The sequence below is a fragment of the Purpureocillium takamizusanense genome, chromosome 11, assembly GCF_022605165.1.
Source record: "Purpureocillium takamizusanense chromosome 11, complete sequence".
In the NCBI taxonomy this organism is placed as follows: Eukaryota; Fungi; Ascomycota; class Sordariomycetes; order Hypocreales; family Ophiocordycipitaceae; genus Purpureocillium; species Purpureocillium takamizusanense.
The window spans coordinates 963598-987421 of NC_063078.1; the positions used below are offsets into that span (position 1 = coordinate 963598).

Consider the following 23824-nt stretch of genomic DNA (forward strand, 5'->3'; position numbering starts at 1 on the left):
TTGGCCATTGTGGGGAACACGCTGACGACGGACCTCTCCGAGGTAAGCATCCCAACCATGTACTATGCCCATTTGTATACTGCAGATCGGCACGACAGAGAGCCTTCAGCAGGACAAGGGTCGATGAAGGTCAGAATGCCGGATGGCATGGCTCCAACCAGGTAGGTAGGGTAGGGCAAACAGCGAGCATGGGTTCCGGGCGACGGACGACGGGCGACGACAGCCAAACTCCACGGCCCAAAGCGCATCATACGCTGCTCAGCGTTTGCTCCGACCAGGCAGACCACCTGGTCGCCTTTCCCGGTACAGAGCCAGGCTACTATACTGTACTCTGTGCATAGTACATGTCAGATTCATGGTTGGGATCTTGGGATGTCGTATAGTAGTAGTAGTAGTGGAGTGGTGGGGTAGCGGGCGGTCCGTTGGGGGCCGCAGGCTCAACGTTGAACCATGGGTATACTAAGGTTAATAACGTAGTCTAGTATAATGTATTTATTGGACGGCCAGGGGTGGTGATCAGAACAGGCAAAAAAGTGAAGCCCGATGGAGCCCGGCTCGGGGACCTACCATGCCAGGGCCAGGGAGGGGGCACCCCTCACGGGGTGGGAGAGGCAACCCTGGCGGGGCAGTCTGCCTCGCGGGCCCAGCACGATTTACCTTTGGGTGCCGGCCCGCCATTGGAAGCGGCAGTCTTTGCCAGTGTTTGACGTGCACACTCACTCTCTCTTCTTTGATGGAGGCGAGGCGGTGGGCACTGCTTTCTTTGCGGAGCCTTGCTGCAACGGCTCAACGTAGACTTCGAACCTGCACCACCCACAACCACGTCTGTACTACTCGGGCAGCCGTGGTGCCACCTGACGCGGGACCGCTGGAGGCTCCTGAGTCCATCCATCCTCCACCCATCCATCCATCCATACATGGCACCAAGACATGTGAGGAGGCCGGGTCTGACAGGCGACATGGAAGCCAGAGAGAGACACGCATCCACCACCACACGCATATCCCGAACAAGGTACTGCGGTCGGCAGCAGGGTTTCCCAGAGGCGGCGCACGGAACGGTGAATTCGGTGACGATTGCGTCGCAAGCCGCGGCCGTCGCTCAGTGACAACACAGATACATTATATGTCCAATACACGCGTCGAATTTGGTGCGACGCAGAATCCAGCGCGCACGGCTCGGGCATCACGGGCTTCTACAGCGTCTTCCGTCCGGGCTGTCGGTGACGCCGGGAGAGGCAGGAGGGGGGGCCAGACCTGCTTGCTTGCCTGCAGGACCGGCAGGGCTCGACTGTGGTGAGGTCTCATCTAAACGTTCAGTAAGGAGGGGCAAGGGGAGGGAGGGGAGGGGAGGGAAGCGCACGCATGCATCTCGTGCTCGCAGAAAAAAAGCAGCGACCAGCTCGACTCGTCCCAGCCCGTTGGAAGGGCATGCGGGCGTGTGCAGCAGCGCCCGCACAAGGCCAGGGGTCAGGGCTAGACGCGGAGACGGCCAGGCCCCGTGGATTCGTGGATTCGTGGCGACGGTCAGTCTGTCACGTCGTGTCCGGTCCAGGATCCTGATGATGTAGGTATGATTGTTGTACCTCGCGCGAGATCTCGCAGCTACGTATGCCGAAGGGGCCCCTTCGCCGGCCCAGCGAAGCTCACAGACGTGGGTTGAGAGGGGGGGGGGGGCAGGCACCCATCACCTTGCCCAGGAGAAGCAAAAGACTTCGCGCCCAAGATCCAGCGATGTGGTCGCGGACCGGTGACAATATCCTGGGGCACAGGGACAAGGTCGCCAAGCGCTCTCTCCTGGGCATCTCGACCGGGACGAGGCGGTGGTCGGCAGAGCGATGATGAGCCGTTGGGTCGGTGGCCTCTAGGCCTTGGCGGTGGGGGAGACTGCGAGAGGAGCGCCGTGCCGCGTCCACCACGGTCGCCGTATCAGATAGACTGACCACCCTTCCAGGCCTGCGTTGAATAGGATGAGAATTTTACCTGTATGTAGCACATGCTATGCACCGACCGGAAGGTAGGTGTTTTCGAGATGTCGATGATAATAATAACACCTACCACTCATCTGGATCGTTCCGACGGACATTGCACTGCGCGTCCGCCATCCTGGACCAGGCCAGCCCAGGCCAGGCCTCCAATGCCGTCCCCGTCCCTGACTACGTATGTGCATACGATGCCTTTCGTGCACCCAAACCCGTACAAGTCATGATCCCTGCAGCGCATCATGGCGGCAACCAGGAGCACGGACCCTGGAACGCGGCACGCCAAGCACCACCCCCGGGCGGGCTCGCTTAACTGCGGAATCTCTTCCGCGAGACGAAGAAACCCCCCCCCCCCCCTTCCCTTTTTGCCCGCCTGTCCTGTCCGGCACGGCATTCCCGGCATCGTGGCATCCCAGTATGGCGGCATCGCGGCTCCCCAAGCCGGCGGCCCTTCATTTATTCCATTCCACTCCTCAACCACGATTGCCTCGATGAAGCAAAGTGTGTTGAGATTGCTTGGCGGCTGGCTCCACCATACATACACGCAGATTGCGCAGACCGTATCGATCCGAACCGTTGGTCGCCCGTGTGTGCCGCGCGTGTATGTATTTGCGACGCCATGGTCTGGGCGCGCGATTGACAGACCATTTGATTCCATCAGTCAATTCAATCACGTTTTAGGCTCAACTTTTCCGGCAGATGTGCTGCGCATCCAGGCCTACCCATGGTTCGTCCTTATACGCAACGATATGCGGCCGCCGGTGCGCGGTCGCGGGGGGAATACCTCCGACGCTGCTCGGTCAGTGCCCCCCATACGAAGAAGCTCCTCCGATCGAGTAAGTAGTCCATGTCATGCGTCCGGAGCGCTGCTCCGCGCCGCGACGGCTTTCTGGTGGCTGTGTATGTACTCGACAGCCGTGTCATAACCGTCGCCAGTCGCAAGTACCTGTATATGTCACCACCGTTCATCAGCGTGCGTCTAGAATCAGCGCTTCGCTTCATCCGTGACCGCGTTGCCCTCAGGCCTGCGACAGGCGGCAAGGCGGATTGTAACTGCATCGGGCGGGCCATAGGAAGCACTATCGCTATGCAGGCCGCGCCGCCGATGCCTGCCGCAACCTCCACCACACCCCCATCTGGGGTTGCCTGCCTTGCCATGCTGTGCGCATCGTCCAGCCGACTGTTGCGAAGCAATGCAACCACAGTATGCCCGTCGGTATGCGCGACGGAGAAATACGGTCTGCCATTTGTCAGACAGCACTTGACTCGCTGCTGCATGGCTCGGGTTACTACGTGAAGAGTTGCAGTTTTGCGCCGCGAAACAAGGCCGAATCTGAGGTGCATCGCGATGCCCACGCTGCTGCCGGATGTCTAGGGTAGGGCGGAGGGGTCAGGCGCACACGCCTTCTTTTGGACCTTGTTTTTGTAACTTTTTGGATGACCTAGCGTTCTTTGAAGCAACAACTTGTAAGCCGGTTTCCCACTGTCCCTGTCGGCGTGCTTGAGATGACCGGGGTGGAATGGGAGGCGTGATCTCTTCTCGCGCCCCTAGTAGCCCTCTCTGCGCATCTCAGGTAGTACTTCTGCAGTTGCGACTGTGCCTCTCAATGCCTCTCAGACTGGTAGTGTAATGTGTCACAGCCCAGGCACCCCAGGAGCCGGAATTGGCCGACTAAATCGAAGGAAATCAGCGGCATTGAATATTACAATGCATTTCATGGTACTTCGTGTCTCGTATATTTGCTCTGATATCTCGGGCGACTTCATCGGCCCAGAGCGGCGGCTAAATGTCGGACCCAGGCCCGGAAGTTGAAACTGCGCCGCATCACGTGCCCGCAGCTGTCGACCCCTGCGTCATCGTCAGTTGGTCATCGTGGCGTATCATAACGTGGCATCAAGATCGCCCCGAGCCACCTAGGATACAGAGCTGCAACCACCTTCAAAGCAACCCGCCCACATACGGCCGCTCGGTGAAGCTGCGCCGCGAGAGAAAAATGGCCATCTAGGGGCAGAGCCCGATCGTCACCCCTTCTCGCGAATCCCATCGGTTGCTTCCAATGCCCAAGATGCGGCTCGGCTGGTATGCCGGGGTACGTCGCTCGCCCAACGGAGCTGCAGCCAGGTTGTGGCTCTTCGTATCGTTGAATGCTGACGAACTCGTCTAGGTCTCGACGGCCCTGGCTGGTGGCGTGATTGTGTCCGCCTTCCAGCAGAGAGCCAACTTCTACTCGGCCATGGTCTACCTGGCCCAGAGCAACTTCTGCCTGCTGGTCCGTACAGCACTCCCATGACACGTTTCCCGAGCTGACATGGAGGACACCAGGCTTTGGTCAACTTTACGCTGCTGCTCTATAGTAGTTTCATCTACGGCCTGACGCGACTATGCTACGGCACCCTTCGGGCGGTCGAGGTTGAGCAGTTGACGGAGCGGGCCTGGTTCGCAATCACAGAGACGTGCCTGGCCATGACTATATTCAGGGAAGAGATAGGAGCTTGGTTCCTGGTCATGTTCACGGCACTCGTGACAGGCAAGGTCTGGGGCTGGATTGGCGATGGGCGAGTGGAATTTCTCGAGCAGCAGCCGCCCCCGAACCCACGGCTCTTCCATCTCCGGCTCAGCATCTCCCTCACCATGAGCTTCCTGTACGACGTCTGGATTCTCCGATACACCATCAACAGCGTTATCCAGCAGGCACGTCCCAATATGATGGTTATGTTCCTCTTTGAGTTTGCTGTGCTGGCCACTTGTTCCTGGCGCACCGGAGCTCGATACATCCTCTCTTTGGCGGAACAAAACATTGTTAAGGCACAAACCCGAAAGAGGCTGCTTGAGCGAAGACAAGAAGTGCGGGAGCGACGCGAGGCCCTCATGCGGGAGCGGGAACAGGCTGCTGCCGCGGGACAAGACCCGGTAGCAAATCAGGAGCCGCTGCCGAGCGAAGACGATATCGACGAGATGGACATCGAAGTCCCAGGATGGGCCGCCAAAGGAGAATGGGTCTTGTGGCTCGACCTTTTGACTGGTATGTGCTCTCGTTGCGCCCCTGTTCGCCGCCTAGCCGCTAATGGAAGGCAGACATGATCAAGCTCGGCATCTACGTCGCTTTCTTCGCCATGCTCCTTACCTTCTACGGTCTGCCTATACACATCATGCGAGACTTGTTCATGACATCACGAGACTTCGTCAAGCGACTCAACGCACTCTTGCGCTACAGGCGAGCCATCCAGGAGATGAACCGTTATCACGACGCAACTGCCGAGGACCTTGCCCAGGAGAACACATGCATAATCTGCAGGGAGGAGATGCGGCCGTGGGATCCTGCCAATAATCCTGGGGCCATTGATCGAATACGCCCGAAGAAGTTGCCTTGCGGTCATATCCTGCACCTGGGCTGTCTCAAGAGCTGGCTCGAGCGACAACAAGTGTGCCCGACGTGTAGGAGCCCTGTTACGGCCGAACGCCCACGTGGGCCTCAACAGCGCGGAGCTGGACTACGGATACAGTTGGCAGGCCGCGTAGGGGCCGGTGCTCAGCAACAGCCAGCCGGCGGAGTCCCGGCGCAGGATGGCCAGGGTCGTCCTAATGATGTGCCGAACCCGCCGCCGGGAGGGCCAGGCCCGAGAGTCTTCAATCTGGGTCCAATCCGGCTCGGCTTTGGAGCCAACGGCCAGCAAGTCCGCGAGCTTGCTCAGCAGTTCGGCATGCCGCAGATTGCTGGTAACCAAGCACCAGCGCAACCAACACCGACCCCGACGCAGCAACCCCAAGCTACGCTGGGAGATAACCTCCAGAGTATTGGCAGCCTCATCCAGCAGTCGGAGCAGATGGTACAAAGGGAAATGCAACGCCTGCAGGTCGCTCAACAGGAGCTTCAGGTTGCTCACCTCCTCATGGCGGAGTTGCAGCGGTTACAGCAGCGCCGGCAGCATCCCCAGGATCAGGTCCAGCCTCAGGCATGGGCGCCAACCTTGCCGCCCAATTTCCCCTACGCCGGCGCACCACAGATTCACATGCCTCCTCCAACTGTCCCCGGGCAATTCCCGGGGTTTCCTCCCTTCCCAGGCATGCCGGCACGAACTAGTAGTCCGCTCTTGGCTCGATTTTCGGCGCCATCTACGAATTCAGCTGCTGTCCCTGCTGGCAGCCCTGATCTTCCGGAAGGGCTGGCTCTACCTGCTGGCTGGTCCTTGGTGCCTCTGCAACGAATGGACGGGACGACGAGCAACGCCTATGCCACTACGCAGACCAATGACGCTGGAACGAACGTGGAAGGCGTGAGTGCGACCCAAGCCCCGGACGTCTCGTCGAACGAGGCTACAGTCGGCTCGTCGATTCTGTCCGAAGGTAACGACGCCGGAAGCCATGCAGAAGCTGTGAATTCGAATTCGGATCAGGATGTGTCATCGGCCGCGGTGACTCCCAGCTCATCATCACCTTCTCGTCCTCTACCCGAGGGCTCTTCTGTTTCCACGACGACCGCTCCAGGGGCTCGAGCTACGGTGCAGAGCTCCGGTGCCGGCTCCCAGACGCCCGTTGTGGCGCCCAGCCCCCTGATGCCGAATTGGGGCGGCTCAGCACAGCTTTTCAACAGCGCAAGATCCCTCGATTCAGATGAGAACACACACCCTCGGCCTGCTACCACCACCGATCACGTGGCAACATACAATGGACAAGAGGGGCAGCAGCCGGCGAGTGTTTCTTCCGAGACTCGTTGCGATGCGGGAAGGATACCCCCGGAGGATCGTACTGCTGGTTCGTCTGATAGGGGCAAGGCAAGGGCCGTGACGGTTGAGGAAGCCCAGGATGAACAGGACTGAAGAGGGCGAAGAGCACAAAAATCATAGCATTCTGACAGCCATGTCTCTCATTCACGCGCATATGATGGCGGCAAGCTTGTACGCGTCACTGTAGCATTACTACCAGTATGGCGCGAGGAGACGTCCGCGTCCCTCTAGCGCTCAAAAGATGATTTGTACGCTGGGTGAATATTGCCGTGACGTGCGCCTTCTCCCGTGCGGTTCCATGGTCTGCTCTACGTCGTGCCCCGTAGGACAGACGCACCGCTTGAGACTACGTAGTCGCCATCTGCTTTCTCTATGCCATGACACACACCAATTCGACAAGTCGCTGTGCCAGGGTTTCGCCAAAATACATACATCAACAAGTACCGCAGAGAAACACAAGTCGACCCAAGCGGGTGTGCAAGAGCGCAAAATGACGATAATTATAGGCAAACATGGAGAGTTCGGTTCTGATATAGTACAGTTGCCGTTGCTGAGCCCGCCCGCATCGGAGCACCCGTGGCCCCGCTGACTGACATAAAGAGCAAAAACAGACAGGCGACAGAGCAATGGCCAGAGAGAAAAAGTTCCAAATAACAAAAAATGGAGGCATGGACAGCAAATAAAACAGCCGAGCTACCAAAATTCATCTGAGCGCTACAAAACCTCGCAATGCGGTTCAAAGGACGTGAGCCTCCACTACCACTACTTTCTTGATCCTCGTTCCGACTACGTCTGCAAATCTGACAGACCGTATGTACTTGCTCCGCCTGCGGTCTCAGACTCCTCCTCTGCAGCCGGCTCCAGGGCGGGCGGTGAAGTCTCCTTGACTGGGCGCGGGCTCAAGACGCTCGTTGGCGGTGCCTGCGCGACATAAGTAGGTGACTTGGCGGTCTCAGACCCGAAAGGTAGCGGCCTCGAGGGTATCTCGCGACTCACTTCGCCCTCGGGCCCCTCATCGCTGCCAAGTTTGCGCAGAAGCGCCTCGGACTGCTGCTTCGCGAGCTTCTGGAGCTGCTCAGCTGGGTCCTTGAGGTGGCGAACTAGGTTAGTAAGGTTGCACGGGCAGTCTGCAGGACTCCATCGTCTGCCATGCACACATACCCATTCAGCCTGGGCCGGCACGCCAGGAGCCTCGGGAAGATGCTGGTCCCTTGAGCCAGCGGCCCCTGCTTCCGGTGCATCGTCACCCCAAAACGATGGGCGCCGGATTGGCGCGGGAGTCACCGGCAAGCTCGGCCGCTCTACTTCGCTGGGGAAGTCAGTCAGTTTAAAGGTATGCAGTTTCGCTTCTCCGCGATCTGTACCGCTGGAAACTGGACTGAGAACCCCACCGGAAGCGGCGGTGGCTCCTTGGCTCCTGACTCGACGATGCTTTTGGAGACCTTCAACGTAGCGGCCGATTCCTGGAACATCGTCCCATGCATTAAGCCGTGGGAACGAGGTCCAGGGATCCGCGGGCATGACGTTGGCAGCCGGCGTCAGGTTGGATTGCGACTTCCCTGGGGCTCCTTCCGAGGCGGATGGCACTAAAGAAGACGTCTCAGTTGAGGTGCCGACGCCTGCAGCAGTGCCAGGCTCACCCGCGATGCCATCCGATGATTGTTGTGCAGCCTCGGTGGTCTCCGGACCATCACTCGCAAATGCCCTCGACGGCTTGGGCTGCTTAGCTTCCCAGGGGAAGATGGGCCGAAGTGGCTGCGTCTGTGGCGGCTCTTGGGGAACCTCGTACCACATGTTCTTCGGCGGGCTCGGGTATCGCGCGGGGGGAACAAAGGGCTTTACATCTCTGGACATCTCATAATGCGTCGAGGGGAAGTTTAAAGCCTCAGGTCTTGAGTCCGCTGGAGGCGGTTGCCTGGTCGAAAGAGCCATGTCAACAAAAGCTCGCAATATTGGTGCATGGAGTTGAGAAGACTGACCATTGAGCGTCCCAACTGTTCATGGGCACAGGGGTTGGCTCAACCCCAGGCTGGGGAACCTGAGAGGGCGCCCTGATTGCCGCCTGAGCCGGGTGTTGCCCTACGGGAGCCTCAGTAACGATCGTCCTGGCAATGCCGGGAGGGTCGCATAAAGGGGGCAAAGGCTCTGCACTACCAGACGCGGACGCATCGTGCAGATGTCCTGTCGCCGAAGCCTGAGAGCTGCTAGTAGTACCATGGGTTTGAGAGTTGTCAACAGTGCCTCGTTCTTTCGGTTCCGGGATGTCTCCGGTGGGACTGGGTTGAGTGACAATAACCTTGGGTTGAAACTCGCCCTTGGTGAAGTACTGCACAAGCGCGGCAGGATGCTGCTGATGTGTCGGCTCCACGGATATTTCCTTTCAAAGGAAACAGTCAAGTCAATATCTGTGCGTGCAGCTGCACACGTGCGCCGGGAGATACTTACCGGCACTCGGTAATGACGATCATAGACAGCCCACCACCTGCCAACCATCTCGTCGTAAGGTGCATTGCCATGGGGAGCATTGCGGCCAGAGAACCACGGCTTGTTGGCGCCGATAAAGTGCACCATGTTGATAGCTGACTGAAAGTGTCGATAAGCAGGCACATACTGATAGTGGGCCGAGGGAGTGACGTTGTAAGTGAAGGACAGTCGATTGTAGCCCCGTCCGAAGTGCATATTGAGCAGACCCTGATCGGCTCCGTCAAAGGAAATGCCCCTCTCTGCCATGGCCAACATGGCGTAAAAGTCGCCCATGTTGGGCATCAGGACCATGACGCCAGTGTTGAAGAGATCAGGCCAGCCGATATCGGGGGCCGCGGAGAAGGCGTGAGGCAAGTCGAAGAGCTCATCGGGGGCGCGGTAGGCGACGACGTCGGAATCGATGTAGACAATCTTGGAGAACTGAGTCTGCTTCCAGAGGTTGATCTTGGTGAAGGCCGAGTGCAGGTCGGCGCGGTTCATCAGGTACAAATTTGCGGGCTGCTCGTTGCGTATCCGCGACACGGGCAGGATATAATCGTAGACCGCCTAGGGAGGCACGGCACACGCGTGACCGACGTTAGCTGCGGTGCGCCATGGCGCTTGCCTGCATGGCGGCGAAAGGGGGCGCACTCACCTGAAGCTGTGTAATGGCGTCGACCGAGACCGCGTCAAGGGTGACGAGGACGGCGAGCTTTCTCGAGGTGCCAGCATCGCGAAGAGAGTGCGCGAGAACGAGAGCACCTGCGACGCAACCCTGTTGTTAGAGACGCGAACGCTTGCTTGACGATTGGCAACTGCGAGGGCAGTGGCTACATGTGCATGCAGCAGCAGCGGCACTACGCACCTGGGAGATACGAGTCGCTAAGTAGAAGCTGGTGACGACAGAGTGTCAGTGAAGTCCAAGTGAGACGGCCTCGAGGGACGAGGACGAAGATTCGACGAGCAACAACATACCGTCGCGTAGACCTGCTCGCCGCCGGCCGCTGCCGTGGTGGCCATTTCCTGATGCGACCTTGTCGGCGCCGTTGTCCGCCGCACAAAGTCCGGCCAGTATATCACCTTGGATCGCGGGCCATGGGGAGGGGAGGGGGAGAAGCGCGAAGTGGTCGTAGCGACAGTCTTGGCTCCCTCAGCAGCGCAGCGCAGCGGAGAAGAAGAGGCGGCGGAGCAGTCCGTGGATGGTCGACAAGACGTCTACGAAGTAATCAAAGGCACAAAGACGGTGGCGGGAAACGGTGGGCAGATGCCGGGGTGAGGACGGCGGGCGGCGTGAAGGAGGAGATGAAGCAAGGACTGGAGGCGGCGCCAGGAGCTGCATAGCAACAGCAACAGCTATAGCTGTGGTACTAAGGTACTGTACTAGGTAAAGGTAGCTCCAGGTCGGTAAGGTACTTTCAACTCCGTGCTGATGCACGCAGTACCCGAGGTACCTTGGCTTTAAAGGGTGTACCGCTCTTGCCCTGTCAAAAGACACCCGACGCCACAAGTACTAACTTACTAGGTAAGGTAGGTAGGTAGGTACTGTACCGTCGGTGCTGGGGTGGCCCCTCACGACGTCACTCTGGTGGGTGATGGAAGCACCCCATCACTCCAGGTACCTAAGTTGGCACCTCCGCAGACGTCCAGCTCCGTGCGGTAGTACTTCACTGCACGATGGAACCTCATCAATGGCAGTTGCAGGGATCAAGATGGAGCTGGAGGGGGTCGCTGGGCCCTGAGCCCGTCCTGTGTCCAGACTCCACCAGGTGCTCTCCCACCACCATTGCGCGATTGACGGTGGGGACCGGACCAGACCCAGCTCGCGGGTTACAATGGTTAAAAAACAAAAAAGGGATTGCATTTGCAGTGCCAACAGCGACGGACAAGGCTGAGCCGAGCATTGGCATGTGTCGTTGTCGGGGCGAGGCCCATGACCGCCCCCTCTGCAGTGACAGGGCAGGCCTCCATTCAAGCCTCCCGCGAGAGTCCAGTGTCGAAGAGCCAAGACGAGCATATCGTGCACACCAGGTCAGCGGTACGAAGCAAGTTAGTAACTACTTCCAGTACGGAGGAGGTCTCAAGGCCTCCACGGAGGCCGGGGCAGGGAAGGGGGGGGGGCCGCCGACCAACGGGGTCGCCACTTGCCACAGCGCGTGCTCCAAGAAACCCTCCCCTCCATCGTGCCATGCCATGCTCGCAAGCTCCCCCCAGCCTTGGCAGCATCCCAAGCCAACCTAAAGATCCACGGATGGTGACCTGCAGGCGGTCGTCATGGTTGGCAGAGCGTACATCTACTAGTTAAGCTGGTATACAACGTACGAAATGCGGTGGTTCGTCTCGGATGCTCAATAAGGTGGAGAAGCATCCCATTCCGCTCCTGCGTTCCGCCCTCGATCGTAACCGGGCTGGCTTCTTCATGCCCCTAGTAACAGCTGCTGCGGCATAGACATGCAAGACAATACCCAGGTACTCAATCAGGCAGGTATACCTAGCTCGATTTCCCCACCCCCAACACGGCGACGACAAGGATCTAGCGTCTGGCCGGCCTCGTTGATCTCGGTTCACCGCGTGATCCCCAGGATGCGCCCAGTCCTCCGCCGTCTGTGCACCAGCCCCCGCAGCACGCATAAAAATGATCGTCATCTGCGTCATAGGAAACAGCCAGCATCCGCCCGCGGCGGCATCATCGAACCGATCCATCAGGTTTTCTGATCACATCACTACGCAACATCACTCCAGTGAGTGCTCTTCAGGCAGGCTGAGTTGGCCAAGACTGGTGACCGGTCCGCACTGTCATGTATAAAGTGTTCATGGTGGGAATTGTTCTATGTTATACAAGAGATATGGATTCGAATATCTACCAGAGAGACGTTTACTCCTGTGTAGAAAGTTGAGTTGGTTCCCATGAACGCCATCATATTCTGTTTCGCAAGATGAAAAAGGCGCGTCTCATAAAACCAAAATCGCTCGCCTGCTAGACTCTTTACCGACCTCCCTACAAATCCTTCTTATACGCGTGCTCCGGCTTGTGTGTGGTTTCATAGTCGATATGCACGTACGCCCGCTCGATATCCGGCAGGCTTTCGAGCTTGAACTGCAGCTCCTCGGCCACGTCGTGCGTGTCTCTCAACGTGCCCGAGGGGTCCATGACGATGTCCACCTCGGCAATGAGGCGCGGTCCCGAGTGGTACACCCGGACCGTGTCGATGCCCTGCACCGCGGGCGAGTGCGTCAGGCAGACGTACGTGATGAGCTGCTGTGTGTCCACCGACGCCACCACGCCCACGAGTAGCATGAACTCGCCAAACGCCGTGTGCAGCCAGACTCCCGAGATGAGTAGCGACAGCAAGATGGCACCCATAGGATCGATCCACCATTCCAGCTTGGCGCCGCCCACGGACGTGAGGATACCGAAACTGTTGACCAGTAGGTCGTTGCGGTGGTCCTGCCACAGGATGCCGACCTGACTGTACTTGTCCTTGATGGACCAACAGTACAGGAACAGGCTGAACTTGGTAAGGAAGGCCACGCAGACGGAAATGATGGACGGCAGGTGGAATCCCTTGTCCCCGTGCCCTCCGGCAAGCTCCTGCGCCGCGAATGCAATGATGATGAGGGACACCGACGTCATGAGAAAGCAAAACACAATGTTTCCCACCGTCTCGAGGCGGGCCTTGCCAGCGGGAAAGCGGCGGGGGTCGACTCGCTTGATGGCGCGGTTCGAAAAGATGAGGGTCAAGGTGCTGAGAGGGTCGAATATCGCGTCCGCCATGGTGGTGAACAGCGACAGTGAGCCCGAGGAGATGGCAGCATAAAGCTGAAGACCCGCGAGGATGATGTTTGCGACGAGTGAGCCGTAAATGGCAATGCGGAACTTGAGCTGGTCGTCGCCCTGCTCCTGGCGTGCGTCGGCCCTGTGCTCTTCTACCGACTTGAGCATGCGCTCGATGGCGGCATTCTGGTTCTCGTAGAAGCCGCGGAGCTTCCGCACGTCGCGTTTGGGCCCCGTCTTGTTGCCCTTGTCCGAGGGTGGGAGGACTGCGACGGGACCGCACCCGCGGGAACCATCCCGCTTACGGGACGAGTTGGCCTTGATCTGGTCCAGGTCCGAGTCGGTCTTGTACGACGAGGACAGGCCGTACGGATCACTCTCCACGCTGAGGCGCGGGATGCGCGAGTTGAAGGCGGCCGTCACTTGGCTCTCGACATCGGAGGCGTGCGACGGGTGACGTTCGACGGCGTCGTTTGCTTCAGGCGACGGTGCCACAGCCTCTACCGCGGTACTCGAGGCATTGCGGCGGGCTGGGGAACGAGAGCTGCCGCGGCTTGGCGAGAGGTGCTGCAGATGGAACACGGAGGGGTGGTGAGTGATGGTGTTGCTGGCGTCGGGCGTCATGTCGCCTGTGCTTTCGCGAGCAAAATCGACCTTGTCTCCGCGCGTAAAAAGAGAGGATGGGCGGGAAATCCCCGACGAGGGCGAGGAGCAATATAAGCTTAAGCTTGGAGGTGAGACGACGACGCTCCTACTAAGTTAGTGGGTGGAGAAGTGCGAGCTGGGATGCTCAGGGTTGCACCGGGGAAAGATGGGATGAAGAGGAGCCTGCCCCTGCTCGATCGATCTAATAAGGGCGGAGACTGGGTCACTTCGTAGTACGTACGTATGTCGCTCGGAAACGATGGAAGGCGGGAAGCCTTTGAGTAGCTGTCGCGGAAGCCGGTTGGTCGGGCAAAGTCTCGACCCAGCTGCCGAGCGTCCAGTGCGAACCCAAACCTGAAAGTCTCCGACTCTGGGGCGAAGAGGGCATGAAATGGATAAGCACCCGAGCCAGGATGAGGTGCGTTGGTATCTGCCTTTAGCGCCCTGGTTGTACAATGTATTGGCGATGGGTGTGGGTGGGGTTTTGAGGCAAAAAAGTCGGTGGGGGGCGGCGGTCTTGGGCCTGCTTGTTGGGAGTCCGTTGTGTCGACGGCAGCGTACTAACACTGGATGCTGTACCTTACAATTCAGTACGGAAGGTGCTACGGAGGCAGGAATGCCCGCCCGTAGGTACCTACCTAAGTTATGAAGAATTACGGCGGCAGGCAAGTCCCGCGATCATTTACTCACGTGAGATTGTCTCACCGGAATAGAATCGTGCGCGAGAGGCATGGCAGTGGCCCGATCAGATGCCGCGCGCCGTCTGCAGGATTCATGGGTGATGGATGGAGTAAAAAGAAAATACTAACCTTGGTACCTACATGTTTGTGACGATGCTGCTAGGTGCTAGGTAACGGCGGACAGTCATGGCGATCCAACGTGACGAATCAGACACCGCACCGCTGCCAAGAAAGAGGGCGGCCGTTCCAACCTGTGCAATCAAAGTGTGAGGAGCCCTTTGCAAGTGCGAACCGTTTTTATTAGGGCAAGTCGTAGAGTCATTATTCTCCCGACGCTTGTCCCTTGCAAAAGTCGTTGGCTAGGGTCACCCCGTCGGCCTACAGGCAAAAGTCAAGTTGGTCGGTAACTGATAAGGGTTTCTGGAGCGTGTCAAGCGTGTACGTACTAATGTGGCCCAAGGCCCCCTCCCCCCCCGTCTTCTGACCGCCAACGTGGTCGCTGCGGGTGGGTTGGGTGAACGGAGGCCTCGCAAGCGGCATGTGCGGCACAGGCAAGCGGGCTTGGTAACACGGAATAGACTAACTTAGTTGTCAGAATCGGGCAGAGCAGTATGGTGTAATATGGTGTAAGATTCTCTCCCCACTCCCGCCATTCGCTGTCAGGACTACGGGGCACGAACAAAGGACGTACGCACACATCCTGCGAACTCGCGTTTGCTGAGCAAGCCAACCCAGACCAACCCGCTCGTAGTCAAGTAAGTGGAAGGCAGCCGGTCGAAACGAAACAAAATGAAACAAAACTGTAAACTGCCCCGGGTTTCCTGGCTTTTCATCGCCTCCCCCTCTGTTCGTCGGCTTTCGACGAGTGTGCGGGCTTGTCAACATTGGCAAACCGGCGGCTCTTCCACGCTTCTTGACGCTATTCAGTGCGTTTGCTGAGCCAAGTCTCCTGCACGTTGACTACTCCCACTATGAAGTCGAGATATCGCATCACAGCAAGCGAAGAGCAAGCGGTACGGCTGCAGAGGCAGATCCACTGTGGAGACGTCGAAATCGCATTATAGCATTACATGTGGTGTCCGATCTCTCGAGTCCAAAACGTCAACTCGCCTCATGCACGTTCAGGCACCTTTCCCCCCGTCTCCGTCTCACCCTCCCAGAGCCCCGCCATGGCCATGCGAGCTTCCCGTGACCAGACTTTACAGCTTAGATCCTGGCGGCGGCGACGGCTCCTCGCCCTGAGCGCCGTTCCCGTCGCACCGCGCGAGGATCCAGTCCACCAAGTCCGTGGAGAACTCGTCCTTGCAGTGGTCCGCATGCAGCTGGTGGTAGGCGCCATCGTACGACTTGCAAGTCTTGTCCTCGACGCCGCTCTGCCGCTCCATGAACTGCTTGGCTGCGTCGAAGCTGCTGACCTGGTCGGCGGTACCGTGCGCGAGCAGCAAGCTGCGCACCTGCCGCCCCAGCCGGACCTGGCCCGACGACAGTAGCGTCGTTCGATCCAGCAACGATGCCAGGCCCTCGAGCGTGCCCGTGTTGTGGCACAGCGGGTCGTTGCGCACCGACTCAACAATGGCCGGGTCTCTGCTGAGGTGCTCAGGCGGCACGACGTGCTTCATCTGTTGCCTGGGCAGCAGGCGGCCGACGAGACGCCCGGCGAAGACCTTGATGCTGCTGGGCTCTTCGCCCTTGGTGAAGCCGACCAAGGGACACTCGACGATCCATCCTCGCACCTGGTCGACCAGCTCGGCGTACTGCGAGTCGCCCGCCATGGTCAGCACCTCGCCGCCGCCCATGGAGTGGCCCATGACGAACAGCGGCGGCGGCGGGCCCTCGCCCCCGGCACCGGCGGCCAGCTTGTCGCGCACAAAGGCGGCGACGTCGCCGATGACCAGCGGCGTCGGCCCCGTCAGGCCGCGCTCCGACGGCTTGGTGACGGTGCGGCCCCAGCCGCGCTGGTCCCACGAGAAGACCTGAATGCCGCGCGCAGCCAGTAGGGGGAAGAAGTCATTGTAGCGGTTGATGTGCTCGCTGAAGCCGTGCACGAAGACGAGCTTGGCCTTGATCGAGCCCTCGGGCTGATGTGAGACGCAGTGTATCAGATGCAGCTCACACAACACAGGAAGGGGACGTCTCCCGCGGACCGCTCACCGTCCAGGTCTTGGCGTAGAAGCTGGCATCGCCATGCTTGAACGACCCCTCCGTAGCCGTCGCCATGCTCGCTGTGGGCTCTCTGCTGGCGCTCGCTGACGATTTTGATATTGTTGCTCTGCCAGGCGGCCCGCCTTGTTGTCGCGGCTGGGTGGATGCCTGGAGGGAAGAGGGAGTTGGGTGAGAGAAGAGAAGGGGCGCAATTCGCCACTGATAAATGCTTCAGTGGCTTCAGACAAGGCCACAAACGGTTGCAGTTGCCAGCGGTGCTGATGATGACACCGTGAGTGGTGGTGCGAGTAGGTGAAGAAGGGCGATTGTGTGAAATGTTCATGTTTCGGCACGGCAACCCAGGCATGTCACCAAGTACACCCCCCCCCGGCTGGCTCGTGGGCGCGGCTTCCCTGGACCCGCGCGCCTCACCGATGCGACATCCATGCTGCCGACATGTGATTTCAACGTGGTCGACGCGCCGCAATTCAATCTCATTCTCACAACCCTACCAAGTACGTACCCTGTTTGTATTCGCCAGGCCGCGAAGCACCGCCGGAGTCTATTCGTGGTTTTCTCTCGCCGCATCTATTTCAACCCTTTGCTCCAGATCTACCACGCGAGTAACCTACCCATGGTTGCCTACACTTCCCCTTGGCAAGGACTTGCTCCGCTACTACCCGGCGCATCTCCTGTTATTCACGCATGTCGCGCCGCCCGCCACCGTCTATCGAATCTCGAGTGGAGTTGTCTGCAGAGTACTCGACCCGGAGGTTGACAACCCCGACCCAAACTACACAAAAAAAGTATGACACTAGATGTACAAATAAACATGGAATCCTGCACCAATGGCGCTGTCAATCGTCGTCATGCGTGCGCGCGTCCCGTAGGCCCCTCAAGGCCGACCATGGTTAGCCGGTACGTGCGACGCCTCCTTGTCGCCGTTGTCGCGGCGCTCTTCCTGCGGCTCCGCGTCCTCCTCTTGCGCGAGGTCTTGCTCCAGCTCCTCGGCCTCGGTGATGTGAGCACCTTTTTCCGAGCCTCTCTTTTCGGGAATCTCGCCTCCGCTCATCTGCCACTCCATGAGCTTGCTGAAGGCACTCTCTCGGTTGGCTGCAAGCTGTGCGTAGCTGCCAATCTCGGCCACCTTGCCCTCGTTGTTGAGGACGATGATCTGGTCCGAACGCTTAATCGTTGACAGCCGGTGCGCAATCGAGATCGTGGTGTTGTGACCACGCAGCAGGCCAGCCAAAGCCTCGTTGACCAGCGTCTCAGACTCGGCGTCCAGCGCAGACGTGGCCTCGTCAAGTATCAGAATATCCGGGTCCTTGAGCAGCGCCCGCGCGATGGCGATGCGCTGCTTCTGCCCACCCGAAAGCTGCGACCCTCTCGCGCCCACTTGCGTCTCTAGGCCGTCAGGGAGATCGCTGATGAAGTTGCAGTTCGCTCTTCGCGCCGCCGAGATGATTTCCATGCGGGACGCCGCCGGCTTTCCATAGGCAATGTTCTCGGCGATGGTCCCCGAGAAGAGGACCGGTTCCTGAGAGACCATGCCAATGCGTCTTCTTAGCGACTTGACGTTCATCTCGGAAATGTCAACCCCATTGATCGTGATGGAGCCCGAAATTGGATTGTAGAACCGCAGCAGCAAGGACGCTACTGTTGATTTGCCACCACCAGATGGTCCCACGACGCACACGTTGCTCCCCGACGGTATCTCAAAATTAAGCCCGTTGAAAATCTTGACAGCCGGCCGGGTAGGGTAGGCGAAGCTGACGTTGTCGAATCGAATAGGGCCCTGGGCGGATTTAACTGGCTTTCCCACGGTCTGGTGGATGCCGGGTCGGCGGTCCTGCAGCTCGAATAGTCGGCTTGCCGCCCCCACACCTTTCATGAGTTCTGAGTAGAACCCAGAAAGACCAAAAAGACTAGAGCCGGCAAACGCTGTGTACATCATGAACGAAGTCAAGTCTCCGAGGCTCATGGCCCCAGATCGCACAAAGCTGCCTCCGACGACGAGCATGGCCAGGATAGTCATGTTCCCGGCCCATCCCGTTGAAGCAAAAAAAGTGGCGGCGATGAGTGACTCTTTCTTGCCCAAGGCAAAGATGCGCCGGATCTGCTTGTTGTACCGGCCAACTTCTTGAACCTCTCCGACGAAAGCCTGACTGGTTTTGATGTTGCCCAAGCGCTCTTCGGCAATCTTGGTCAACGTTCCGAGGTTCTTCTGGATCGCCCTGCTGATGTTGCGGATGGCCCGTCCGTAGAAGACTGCGCCGATTGCAATCGGAGGGAACATGAGGAGCAGGAGTCCAGTGAGCTTTGGGCTGGTCCAGACCATGATCGCGAACCCGGCGCCGCCGCTGAAGAGAGCTCGAAGACCGTCGCTCAAGTTCTGGGTGACTGACTTGCCGACGATCACCGTGTCAGAGCTGAGTCGTGAGATGAGGTCACCGACGCGGTTGGCGTCGAAAAACTCGGCGTCCTGGACATATGTGCGCCTATAGAGCTGGGAGCGGAGCCGCGCGACGACTCTCTCGCCAACGATGCGCAGGAGGATGACTCTGCCGAAGTTGGCCATGGCGCCGAGGGTCAAGACTGCGGCGAGGCCCATGAAGAACTGCTTCATCGTAAAGCCAAACAGGCGGATGTCTTCGTCCTCGCCCTTGGTAGCGAGGTCTAGGATTCGGCCTACCGAGAAGGGAATGGACATTGTGACACTGGAGGAGATGACGAGGAAGACGAATGCAATACCGAGCCACCGGATCTCAGGCCGTGCCACCTTTATGAGCCTCCAAATCTCCGCGAAGCCAGCTTTGCTCTGCTGCTTGCCCTCCTTGGACAACTTGGCAGCGAGGTTGACCTGGGCAGCTTGGGTGGCCCGGTCGCTCTTCTTGAACTCTTGTTCGGTGACCTCATCGGGAGCTTCTTGCCTCGGCGGCTGTTGTGCTGGCTCCGTGGACTCCTCGTCTGCCTTGAGCCGGGGATCTTGCGCCGCGGGAGTCGTTTGTGAGAACCATCGCGTTGTCGTTGACTTGGGTCCGACGAGGCCGGCACTGGGGGTTGACGGCGACTGCGCTTGTCGGATGATGGACAGCGGAAAGGCCGGCAGAGGCTGTCCACGTCCGGAAAGTGTGTACCACAGGCCTCGCGTGTTCTGTAACGGCGATTGTTCGGTCCGCCCGGCCTGCGGACGGCAGCGGGAGACGAAGGGAGTTGCTATCGGCCGCGCGAAGGCGGGTGGGAGGCCCGAGAGTCGGGGCTGCAGCGCTCGGCGCGCCACGCCCGACACCATTTTGAATGACGTTGCGCTAAGGAGCGAATGCCGAACGTCGCATCGTCGAAAGTCCCGCGAGTGGTGATTCGGAGGAGGTCGTGCGCGAACGAGGTATGGAAGAAGTGTTCAAATTTGCGCAGCGTGGGATGAAGTCATCATCGCGGCATTTCCTCAGACACGAGCTTGGGGGTGGATGGGCGCAGGTGAAGGCCGTTAGTGCTTTTGCTGCTTGCGAGCTGCTTGCGGCGGCCCAGAAAAAAAAAATCGGGGGTGGGCGCCTGCCCCAATGAGTCCACCTCCGTCCCAGAGGTCGGCCTCGGGTCGGAATTGCCTTGCGCAGCGGCCCCGATGCGAACACATTATTTTCAATCGTAGCAGCAGTAGAGGCAGCACTACAAAGTACCTAGTACTAAGGTACCTGACATTACCTGTACCAAGTGAGCAGGTACTAACTTCCCACCACACATAATGCCCGTCCATTGCGGGACGTCGCCCAGAAAAGGCCAACTACTCGAGCATGTAACTTAGTAGGCAACACAAGCTTCGCAGAGAGCGACGCTGCACCGTGGTGCAGACGCTGCGTCCCACCACCGCCGGTTTGGGGCCATCGTTTTTGGGCTTCCAGTGTTTCCTCAACAAAGTGCCCCGAGTCCCCCACATGCGGTCCCCAGGTCTTGCATGTGACGACGGGTTTGGCCCTCAGAAATCGGCAACGATACCACATCCCAGACAGTGCGCAATCATCACCAAGTCTCAAGCAGTGATGATGATGATGATGATGATGATAATAGTAACAAAGACGATACAGCTTATGGTACATTCGTGTCTGAATAAACTGTGCCACGTTTGCGCACGTTGAGCAGCTTGAAGTAACACGACTGGCTAGATCCTTCCCCCTTCCTCCATTTGCAAGTCCCTTGTGAGTCTCACTGCTCTTTGAGCATTGCAGCAACGTCTGCATCTATCTCATCGTCGCCGCCGAGGTCAGGGAACTCTCCAGAATCATCCACTCGTCGCCTCTTGTTGGATCCATTAGTCGAGATTGGGACCGAGTGATACGACGGTGGGGTATCGACGGGGGACACCGACAATTCCGCCGCGGTGGCTGGCGCAGACGAACCATCTTCTCGAGCAGATGGCTCTGCAATCACCGCAGGTTCCTCATCCATCGAGGGCGGTGTCAAGGCTTCCATCTCTGGTCGGTCCGGCTCGGGTGGTGGGCTTGTTATTCCACCCTCCTCGGGTGAGCCGTTACCCTCCGCTGGCCCCAGCGCACGCATAATAGCCAGTTCGACCTGCTGCTTCTTTTCCTCAATCTCCGTCTTTCGCTTCCTGAACTCTTCAACCGTGGACTTGTCGCTCTCCAGGGCCGTTCTGTTAGCTTCCAACAGCTTCTCTAGGCCTGAGACGAGCCCCTCACGGGCTTTGACGCATTCCGCCACCGCGCTCTCGGCATTGGCGAGCGTCTTCAGGAGGCCATTTAGTCGAGCAGCGTACACCGGGGCGGAGGGAACGGCTGTGTTGGGGTCCGTCTGCTTGTCGTATTCTTGGTTTGCGGAAGCAATCGTCCCTTTCAACGGATCACTGAGCTTTGCTACCTTTTGATGAGCAGTCACCAGAGGTGCGAACTCGCTTGGAACTGATGAGCCTCCCCCAAAAGGTGACCCTGTAAACCCTGGTTTGGCGGTACCACGTGATCTGTCAAGCTCTATATATCTTGTTAGGAACTTTACGTGTCCAGATATGAAATTTCCATACCATCGAGTCTGGATTCGATTGCGGCTTGGATAGGCGCTTCGAAAATAGTCCTGTCCTTCCAGACATCAATCACGCGCCGAAGTTTGGCCTGTATCTCGGCGGGAGCGCCCTTGTAAGCGATGGCCGTGGCTTCGGCAACGACGGGCGAAAATGCAATAACAAAATCTTCCTTATGTCGTATTCTTGACTGCTGGACGACCTCTGGTAACGAAGGAGGTTAGCGAGATAATGGTTCAAGTCTATCCAAGAAATCTTGACATGCAGTCCACATTATCGAAGGCGGACGTACCGTTTGCGAGATACACGAGGCTCAGGCGCTTGGTGCTAGATGAGTCCTTGAGCCGCTGCATCCACAACTGCACCGTGCGGTCTGCGTGCCTCCTGAATGCCGACGAGCTGTAGTTAGCGACAGTAACGTCTCAGAACCTCGGGCCTTACGCTTCTTACCGGTGAAACATGATCCATTGAGCTGCAGTGGCAATACTGTCGTGGCTTTCATTCAATGAAGAGAGCCGGGCCAACACAGAATCGTCATTGTAAGCCATGTTGAATCAGCTGCCTGCTGGCTTGAGGTAATGAGCACAACCAAGGTTTCGAGGCGCTCCTCCAGTCAACGTTTCGCCCGTGCCAGTCCCTTGAAGGGATGAGCTGAGCGCAAAGACGTGTATATGTAGGGACCGACGAGAAGGCGACACGGCGTGACACGATGACTCGGCTTTCGTCAGGGTCTCACAGAGCTTAGCTTCGCGACGTGGCCTTGCTGCGGTCGATTGTCTTGACCAGCCACGAGTCGCGCCAGGCAGAAGACCCCTAGATACACTAACCGACGCAAGCCTTGTTACGATACCACCCAGTTGTCAAGTGCGTTGGTCTGACGTGGATCTTGAAAAGGCAGCGAGGAGAGCTCTTCTGGTCAACAAGGTTAAGGCTGTGCTGCATACTTCGTATGGATCTCATGTAGCTCACGATTCAGCAAATGAGGTGGGACCAACCGCGCATGCTTTTATCGCTGTATACCGGGTTGATGCACAGAGCGCCCCGATAAAGGCATTCGGCTTTTGAGCATTACAGAGCTCCCTTCCACCGACTGTAGAAGCTTACAGCGCCCCGCTCAGGGGAACTGGTGACCGCCCGGCAAGATTCGAAGACCCACCCCCGTGGCGGATACGTCGTCGCAGTCACCTAGCGGGTCAGCGCTGCTGTGCAACAACGGCAACGGACCGCCTCCAACATCACCAGTGGCCGGATCTCTCCTGGCATCCTCTATTCCCTCACGCGCGCGCTTCCAGGTGATCCGAACAGAACAGAGCCACGATGGCTGACCGATTCCCCTCGCTCGAGGATTTTGATTCTGGAGGTAAGCCTGCTACCTAGCACCAGTGACAACTTGGCCTTGGGTACTGATTGAAACACCCGGCAGCGCAAACCGACATCAAGGACCCTTCCGCCGAGCCATCCGCCGACGACTTTCTCGCCCGTGAAAAGGCCGTTTTGGGTGACGATGCACAACAATTCGTAACGAGCGATGATGTGGCGGCGCTCGGAGAGCCTGGCGATGACCTCCTCGCCCAAGGAGATGCCGCCCAATCTACATTCGAGTCTCAATTCCCCGATCTTGCCAGCCCTTCTGCCGTACGTATCAATACATGGCCGGTCTTGTGACATTGTTTTGACGCGAGGTTCACGCAGGGCACACTTGGCGCTCCCGGCGCTACGTCCATCACAGGTCCATCCGTGAGCTACAACTCGGGCTACCAAGCACGCGCAGAGGACGAGGCAGAGCCCGAGGTCATCAAGGAATGGAGAGAGCGTCGAGATGCGCAAATCGCCAAGAGAGCCGAGCAGTTCGCCGCGCAACGGCAAGAGACGATCAAGGAAGCGCAGCAGAATATTGACGACTTTTACGAAAACTACAACTCCAAAAAGGAGAAGGGTATTGCGCAGACACGCAAGGATGCAGAGCAATTTTTGGCCAATCAGGAGGATACAGTGTCGGGAGGAACGAGCTGGGATCGCATTGCGAAGCTCGTTGATGTCAGCGGCAAAGGCACCAGAGGTGGTGCGGCGGGGTCTGGAAAGGAACGCTTCCGCGAGATGCTGACTAGCCTACGAAAGGATGAGAAGGCTCCCGGTGCCACAGGCTACTGAGTAGTGCGGTTTTCAGATGTTGCAAGCACGAACGTACGGGTGTACTCGTGAGCAGGAAGCCCCCCACCAGAAGAATCAAGTGGGGTGATAAGCTGGTGTACGGAGAATCCGCCATGTATTGTATTGGAGGCACGGAGACACAGACAACGTTTAGTATCGTGATTGACTTGCGCTGACTGTTCGTGATTCGGTAATCCGTAGCTAATCGTGAGCACACCGCATATGGCCTCAACTC

The 23824-nt window shown here is 58.4% G+C and overlaps 7 protein-coding genes across 7 annotated transcripts; 2 read left to right on the forward strand and 5 right to left on the reverse strand.

The window, feature by feature from the left end:
- Window positions 1–3885: 3885 nt before the first annotated feature.
- HRD1 (RING-type E3 ubiquitin transferase) lies at window positions 3886–7011 on the forward strand. Its single transcript, XM_047991913.1, has 4 exons — window positions 3886–4069; window positions 4145–4249; window positions 4303–5002; window positions 5056–7011. Exons 1-4 carry the CDS (start codon window positions 4037–4039, stop codon window positions 6795–6797), a joined length of 2580 nt encoding a protein of 859 aa, XP_047847926.1. The 5' UTR covers window positions 3886–4036; the 3' UTR covers window positions 6798–7011.
- Window positions 7012–7103: 92 nt separating this feature from the next.
- On the reverse strand, window positions 7104–10458 carry GLG2 (Glycogenin glucosyltransferase). Its single transcript, XM_047991914.1, has 10 exons — window positions 10143–10458; window positions 10033–10060; window positions 9823–9929; window positions 9150–9734; window positions 8859–9081; window positions 8684–8783; window positions 8345–8619; window positions 7866–8290; window positions 7701–7790; window positions 7104–7625 (listed from the first exon to the last, which is right to left on the reverse strand). The coding sequence occupies exons 1-10, from the start codon at window positions 10185–10187 to the stop codon at window positions 7491–7493; spliced, it is 2013 nt and encodes a 670-aa protein (XP_047847927.1). The 5' UTR covers window positions 10188–10458; the 3' UTR covers window positions 7104–7490.
- A 1501-nt stretch (window positions 10459–11959) lies between these two features.
- Window positions 11960–14226, reverse strand: JDV02_010190 (uncharacterized protein). Its single transcript, XM_047991915.1, has 2 exons — window positions 13826–14226; window positions 11960–13690 (listed from the first exon to the last, which is right to left on the reverse strand). The coding sequence occupies exon 2, from the start codon at window positions 13561–13563 to the stop codon at window positions 12163–12165; it is 1401 nt and encodes a 466-aa protein (XP_047847928.1). The 5' UTR covers window positions 13564–13690; window positions 13826–14226; the 3' UTR covers window positions 11960–12162.
- Window positions 14227–14738: 512 nt separating this feature from the next.
- On the reverse strand, window positions 14739–16737 carry JDV02_010191 (Acylglycerol lipase). Its single transcript, XM_047991916.1, has 3 exons — window positions 16416–16737; window positions 14960–16342; window positions 14739–14847 (listed from the first exon to the last, which is right to left on the reverse strand). The coding sequence occupies exons 1-2, from the start codon at window positions 16479–16481 to the stop codon at window positions 15464–15466; spliced, it is 945 nt and encodes a 314-aa protein (XP_047847929.1). The 5' UTR covers window positions 16482–16737; the 3' UTR covers window positions 14739–14847; window positions 14960–15463.
- Window positions 16738–16886: 149 nt separating this feature from the next.
- MDL1 (ATP-binding cassette permease mdl1) lies at window positions 16887–19920 on the reverse strand. Its single transcript, XM_047991917.1, has one exon. It carries the CDS (start codon window positions 19699–19701, stop codon window positions 17302–17304), a length of 2400 nt encoding a protein of 799 aa, XP_047847930.1. The 5' UTR covers window positions 19702–19920; the 3' UTR covers window positions 16887–17301.
- Window positions 19921–20456: 536 nt separating this feature from the next.
- Window positions 20457–22393, reverse strand: JDV02_010193 (uncharacterized protein). Its single transcript, XM_047991918.1, has 4 exons — window positions 21889–22393; window positions 21731–21822; window positions 21442–21642; window positions 20457–21391 (listed from the first exon to the last, which is right to left on the reverse strand). Exons 1-4 carry the CDS (start codon window positions 21984–21986, stop codon window positions 20610–20612), a joined length of 1173 nt encoding a protein of 390 aa, XP_047847931.1. The 5' UTR covers window positions 21987–22393; the 3' UTR covers window positions 20457–20609.
- A 190-nt stretch (window positions 22394–22583) lies between these two features.
- On the forward strand, window positions 22584–23817 carry clc1 (Clathrin light chain). Its single transcript, XM_047991919.1, has 3 exons — window positions 22584–22798; window positions 22862–23073; window positions 23131–23817. The coding sequence occupies exons 1-3, from the start codon at window positions 22756–22758 to the stop codon at window positions 23587–23589; spliced, it is 714 nt and encodes a 237-aa protein (XP_047847932.1). The 5' UTR covers window positions 22584–22755; the 3' UTR covers window positions 23590–23817.
- Window positions 23818–23824: the final 7 nt, after the last annotated feature.

Bases quoted from the DNA above. Each gene is read 5' to 3' on its own strand.
- clc1 (XM_047991919.1), top strand. From the start codon at position 22,756: ATGGCTGACCGATTCCCCTCGCTCGAGGATTTTGATTCTGGAG. The intron at 22,799-22,861 runs GTAAGCCTGCTA...AACACCCGGCAG, and splicing joins CGAGGATTTTGATTCTGGAG to CGCAAACCGACATCAAGGAC. The intron at 23,074-23,130 runs GTACGTATCAAT...AGGTTCACGCAG, and splicing joins ATCTTGCCAGCCCTTCTGCC to GGCACACTTGGCGCTCCCGG.
- JDV02_010191 (XM_047991916.1), bottom strand. From the start codon at position 16,481: ATGGCGACGGCTACGGAGGGGTCGTTCAAGCATGGCGATGCCAGCTTC. The intron at 16,343-16,415 runs GTGAGCGGTCCG...GTCTCACATCAG, and splicing joins TCTACGCCAAGACCTGGACG to CCCGAGGGCTCGATCAAGGC.
- JDV02_010190 (XM_047991915.1), bottom strand. From the start codon at position 13,563: ATGACGCCCGACGCCAGCAACACCATCACTCACCACCCCTCCGTGTTC.
- MDL1 (XM_047991917.1), bottom strand. From the start codon at position 19,701: ATGGTGTCGGGCGTGGCGCGCCGAGCGCTGCAGCCCCGACTCTCGGGC.
- JDV02_010193 (XM_047991918.1), bottom strand. From the start codon at position 21,986: ATGGCTTACAATGACGATTCTGTGTTGGCCCGGCTCTCTTCATTGAAT. The intron at 21,823-21,888 runs GTAAGAAGCGTA...GTCGGCATTCAG, and splicing joins CAATGGATCATGTTTCACCG to GAGGCACGCAGACCGCACGG. The intron at 21,643-21,730 runs GTACGTCCGCCT...CTTCGTTACCAG, and splicing joins CCTCGTGTATCTCGCAAACG to AGGTCGTCCAGCAGTCAAGA.
- GLG2 (XM_047991914.1), bottom strand. From the start codon at position 10,187: ATGGCCACCACGGCAGCGGCCGGCGGCGAGCAGGTCTACGCGACG. The intron at 10,061-10,142 runs GTATGTTGTTGC...TGTCGTCACCAG, and splicing joins GCGAGCAGGTCTACGCGACG to CTTCTACTTAGCGACTCGTA. The intron at 7,626-7,700 runs GTGAGTCGCGAG...TATGTCGCGCAG, and splicing joins ATGAGGGGCCCGAGGGCGAA to GCACCGCCAACGAGCGTCTT.
- HRD1 (XM_047991913.1), top strand. From the start codon at position 4,037: ATGCCCAAGATGCGGCTCGGCTGGTATGCCGGG. The intron at 4,070-4,144 runs GTACGTCGCTCG...GAACTCGTCTAG, and splicing joins GGCTCGGCTGGTATGCCGGG to GTCTCGACGGCCCTGGCTGG. The intron at 5,003-5,055 runs GTATGTGCTCTC...AATGGAAGGCAG, and splicing joins GTGGCTCGACCTTTTGACTG to ACATGATCAAGCTCGGCATC.